Below are 5,450 nucleotides of genomic sequence, written 5' to 3'. Positions count from 1 at the left end.
ATGCCTAACATATTAAGACTAACAAGTGTTTTTTGTTCTAAAATGATTGTGGATGTATCAGGAAATGTTAGTTTCTTTTATTCATAGACAATTTACAAAGGATCAGTGAATGGTTTTTACTGAATTGAATAGTTGAGGGAATCACTGGTTCTGAAGGAAACTTGAAGGCAAGCCAGTCCTAGCCAGAGAGAGCTTAAATTCTCTGCTGCTACAACCAATAGTCCAGCCACTCCTTGGAAGGAAGGTTGGGCAATCTACTTCTGTAGTGATACCACCTCAAAAACCCAAGAGGGGTCGCTATAAGTTGGATCTGACTCCACAGCAGTGAGTTTGGTTTTTAGTTTACAACCAATAGTAGGAATGACAACCAACTCCACCTGGAGTAACAACCTTCTCTACAACCGTGGATTCTTCCATTTGCCACGAGAAGATTCTTTCTATTCTTTAATGATTATTTTCCTTTGAATGTAAAAGTAATATAGTATTGTAGAAAATTCAGGAAAAGAATCAAAGATTTTCCTCAAATCACCATAATCTCACCACCCAGAGAAAATCATAAAGAACTTCGGTTCACAATATTATCTTGACAGTTTAAACAGGCAGATAGAAAGATCTTACTACATGTGCTGTTTTACGGTCCACTTTTTTTTATTTATTGTTGCTGTTGAGAATATACACAGCAGAACATATACTAATTCAGCAATTACTACAAGTACAATTTGGTGACTGCAGTCAACTTTTTTTTTTTTTCAATTTAACATTAGATACAAAAACATTTTTAAAAGCTGCACGATGTTTCTCTGGAACTGTACATATCTTATTTAACGGTTTTCATTCAATTTATTTCCCATTTTTCTCAAGTTAAATAAACTTTGTAATGTACATTTATGTTTTATCCGGATCTTCCATTACTTTCTTTGGCTAAATTCCTGAAAGTTACTGGGGCAAAGGGAGTGAACTTTTTAATTTCTATAATTTTTTTAAATTACAGAAGATTAAAGCCTTCATGTTCAGATTATACGCCACAGAAAGTCTACGGCAACTTCAAGCGAGTTCGATCAACCCTTTCAAACTCTCTTCAAGGTAGTAGTTTTCAACGTCTTAATATCTTTCTGCACCCATGCCTGCGCACAATTGCCTAAAAAAGGGCCTCTCTCCGCAAGAGAAACTTCACGACACACCCCGAAGCACCACCCCTCTTTAAATTTTAAAACGAAGGCTCGGGCCAATGAATGCTAACTTTCTTCCGGAACACGGCGCCCCGCCCACAGTCACGCCTTCCACCAATCAAGCTAAGGTTTTCCCCACCGCCTTCCCAGTCAGCGCCTAGAATGGAAGTTGCCCACGTACCTTACGTAAGGCAACCTACCAATAGGAGCTGACCTACGGAGCTAACTCTGCCAATGGTAGCGGCTCTCGGAGAGCGCGGGAGGCTTTCGACCTAGGCCTCTTGAGGGAAGCAGTGAATGGCGCTGGTTCCCTGAAAAAAGGGTCTAGGGTAGAGGGGCGCGGGCCGCAGCCCGAGCCGCGGCCCCGCGGCGCAGTCGGCATGGCTTGTTGTCACAAGGTAATGATACTGCTGGACACTGCGGGCGGCTCCACTCGCCAGAGCCCGGTTCGGCGGGCCGCCCTGCGACTCCTCACCTACTTGAGTTGCCGATTCGGCCTGGCTAGGGTCCACTGGGCCTTCAAGTTCTTTGACTCGCAGGGGGCGCGAAGTAGACCTTCCAGAGTGCCTGACTTCCGCGAGCTTGGGGCCCGCTCCTGGGAGGACTTCGAGGAGGAACTAGAGGCCAGGCTTGGGGATCTTGCCCTCGGCGCCCATCTGCCAGGTCCCGCGCCCAGGGTCACCCACACGCACAGCGCTCTGATGGAGACGCTGCTGGATTACCAGTGGGACCGGCCCGAGATTACGTCGCCTACAAAGCCGTTCCTGCGGAGCAGCGGGAGGAGACTGCTGGACGTGGAGAGCGAGGCCAAGGAAGCCGAGACTGCTCTTGGCGGCTTTGTGAATGCAGTCTTCCTCCTGGCCCCGTGTCCACGTTCGCAGAGGGAGCTGTTGCAGTTCGTGTCTGTATGCGAGGCCCAGGCCCAGCGCTTGCCACCCACCCCTAAGCAGGTAATGGAGAAGTTGTTGCCCAAGAGAGTCCAGGAAGTCATGATCGCCCGAAAAATCACCTTGTACTGGGTGGATACCACCGAATGGGCTAAGGTAAGAGTAATCAGAACTCAGCACATCTGCAGCTAACAGAACCAGTATAAGACCAATATGACCAACATGTGTCCCTTCCCAACTGTGACCACAAATAGACAGTCCTCACAGTAAAATCCTCGGAAGGAAGGTTGGGCATTCCTACTTCCGTAGTGATACTGCCTCGGAAACCCAAGGAGGGGTCGCTATGAGTCGGGGCCGACTCGATGGCAAACAACAACACAGTAAAATGGGTAGATCCACGGAACCTACTAAGTAAAAGCTTTTAAATCCTTCAATTTGGGACCTCCCTCCCTTTACAGACTTTACTACCTATATTCGAGCATATTGATGCCTAGTCTGGCTTGTCAGCCGATCTTGACAATTGTTTTGTCTTTGCTTGTGCTGTTCAGTCTGTACGAAATATTATCAGCCCTTGTTCTTCTATGTCAAACCAAACCTCATGCATCCTTTAAAGTCCTGCCCAAATGACAACAAATCCATCTCAACCTCTGAATTTCCATATATCTTTTGTGGCACTTTCTCCTTTATGTTTTCGTTGTACAGATCTTTCACCTTCTTCCGTTTAGTCTAAAAATACCTAAAAGGTGAGCACCAGGTCTTCCACATCTTTCCATCCCCTACAGATGTATATTAAGCATTGTAGATGTCAAGTAAATACTTACTGAAATATTCATGTCCTTAAAGTCTTGCATTGCTAATTTGAATTTTTGTTGAGGCAGTGGAGATTCCCTGGCCCTTTTAAGTGCTGTAAGGATATACTTTACCTTCACCATTTTCCTGATTTCACTTCATTAAGTCAACAAATATTCATTGAGAACCACTTTATTGAGTACCTACTATACTGTTTTGGGAGCTCTGATAGCGTAGTGCCTAAGCCACTTGACTGCTAATCAGGAGACTGGAGGTTCAAACCCACCAGCCACTCCTCGGAAGGAAGATGGAGCAATCTACTTCCGTAGTGATACTGCCTCGGAAACCCAAGGAGGGGTCGCTATGAGTCGGGTCTAACTCGATGGCACATTACAACAACAACATACTGTTTTAGTTCTGGGGTTATGGTGGCAAATGAAGTCCCATCTCTTGTGGGAGTTTACCTTCTAGTGGGAAAGATATATTAAATAGACGAGCACATAAGTGATAAGATTTCAAGAAATGCTTTGGAAAAAATAAAGGGATAGGGAGTGGGGCAGGGAAAATAGAAGTAGGTGGCCATTGTATATGGGCTGTTAGTCAGGGAAGGCTTTTCTGAGCAAGGAATTAAATGATGTAGGAGGAATGTGAAGGTCGGGGAAGAACATTCCAGGCAAAGAGAAGAGCAGATGTAAAGGTTTTAGCTGGAAATGAGCTTAGTTTGTTCCAGGAACAAAAAGATAAGGAATGCTGAGACCTGGTAGGCCAATGCAATATGAAAGGGAGTAAAGAAGTAGGAAGGGCCAAGGTAGTATGTGTGAATTTTGCTCTACTTGTAATGGGAATACTTTTGAGGGTTTGATCAGATAAAAGATGTGATTCACTTTCTGGAAATATAGGTCACTAAACCAGAAGGTTGGGCAATCCTACTTCCGTAGTGATAACTGCCTCAGAAACCCAAGGAGGGGTCGCTAGGAGTCGGGGACGACTCTATGGCAAATAACAACAAACCAGAAGTAGGAGCTCTGGTAGCATAGTGCCTAAGGCACTTGACTGCTAACCAGAAGGCTGGAAGTTCAAACCCACCAGCCACTCCTTGGAAGTAAGGTTGGGCAATCTACTTCCGTAGTGATACTGCCCCGGAAACCCAAGGAGGGGTCACTATGAGTCAAGGCTGACTCCATGGCACATAACAACAACTACAAACCAGAAGTAAGGAGCTCTGGTGGTGTAGTGCCTAAGGCATTTGACTGCTAACAAGAAGGTTGGCGGTTCAAAGCTACCAGCCACTCTGTGGAAGTAAGATGGGGCAGTTCTATTTCCGTAAAGATTTACCACCTCAGAAGCCCAAGGGGGGTTGCTGTAAGTCGGAACCGACTCAATGGCAGGGAGTTTTTGGTTTTAAATTGCATGATTACCAGTGGAAAATTAGTAGGTACTTAAAGCAAATAATTGAATAGTATGCTATTTCCAATTACTTTCACATACAAAGCACAAAAATGGCATGGCAAATTCGAAATAAGGGAGCAGTGCTTTGTCATGAGGAAAGGACAAAAAGTGTTTAAGGGGATGGGGGATGGTAAGCATTTGATAGAGAACATGGAATTCTGGAAATTAAAATTTGTTAGGGCAGCAAATCGAGTGTTGGACCACACAACACTTAACTGCTCAATTTGGGATACTTGCTATCAAATCATGTCAAAGTCTTTATTCTAGAATTGTATTATGTGAATTTTGGATAGAAATAAGTGTTATCAGATAGAGCTTGGATAGTCTTTTCCTCTCCTAAAATAGCATTTAAAATAAGTGAGTTGGCTGGATCGTTTTTATATATTTTTTAAAATTTTTATTGTGATTTGGGTGAAAGTTTACAAAGCAAATTCATTTTCCATACAGAGCAAATTCATTTTCCATATACATTTTATCTCATGACATTGACTGCAATTTCCCACAACGTAATAGCTCTCTTTGGATCTTTTTAAAGATCCTTTCTAGTTCGGACATTCCACCACTGAGGGGCTGGGTCTTCTCTGAGGCCTCCATTCTCACCTTTCATGCAGTCTCCTCTAAGAAAATGCCCATTAGACAATCTTAAGCTTTTCCAGAAAGATTTTTCTAGTGAGATCTATTTATTTTCTATTAATCCTCTGCCCAGCCACAGAAGGCTACAGGAATACTTAAGCTGTGCCCATGAAGGCCTCAGTGCAGGGTTGGGGAGAAGAAAAGATCAGGTGGTGCTTTTCATGCTTCACAGTGTAGAAATAGAAGATGGGGTCTCACAAATGCAAAGAAGAGATCTAAGCACAAAAAGACATTTGCAAAGATATAGGATAGAATGGAGGGCAGGGGACCCCTGACAAATGGGGAGTCTTTATGCCTTTGATTTATTCAACACATACTTACTACAGTCCTGTTGGAGGTTCTGGGTATCCAGTTAGTGAACCAAACAGATGTGACCCCATCTCTCCAAAATCTCCAAATTTTTTTTTTTTTTATTAGGATTTGGGTGAAGAGTTACAGAGTAAATTCACTTTTCATACAGCAGTTCACATATACTTTGTCTCATGTCATTGACCAAAATTTACAATGCAGCAGCTCCCCTCCC

The 5,450-nt window shown here is 43.7% G+C and overlaps 1 protein-coding gene across 1 annotated transcript in view; it reads left to right on the top strand.

The window, feature by feature from the left end:
* Nucleotides 1–1,549: 1,549 nt before the first annotated feature.
* The window catches only part of TICRR (TOPBP1 interacting checkpoint and replication regulator), a 47,757-nt gene continuing 43,856 nt past the window's right edge, over nucleotides 1,550–5,450 (top strand). Inside the window, exon 1 of the mRNA XM_007946108.1 lies at nucleotides 1,550–2,212. Coding sequence (XP_007944299.1) covers nucleotides 1,550–2,212 — 663 coding nt within the window. The remainder of the gene's footprint in view (nucleotides 2,213–5,450) is intronic.

This window comes from Orycteropus afer, unplaced genomic scaffold, assembly GCF_000298275.1.
Source record: "Orycteropus afer afer isolate SDZICR_OR568_19922 unplaced genomic scaffold, OryAfe1.0 scaffold00150, whole genome shotgun sequence".
Lineage (NCBI taxonomy): Eukaryota > Metazoa > Chordata > Mammalia > Tubulidentata > Orycteropodidae > Orycteropus > Orycteropus afer.
This window is presented reverse-complemented; position numbering and strand designations above follow the sequence as displayed.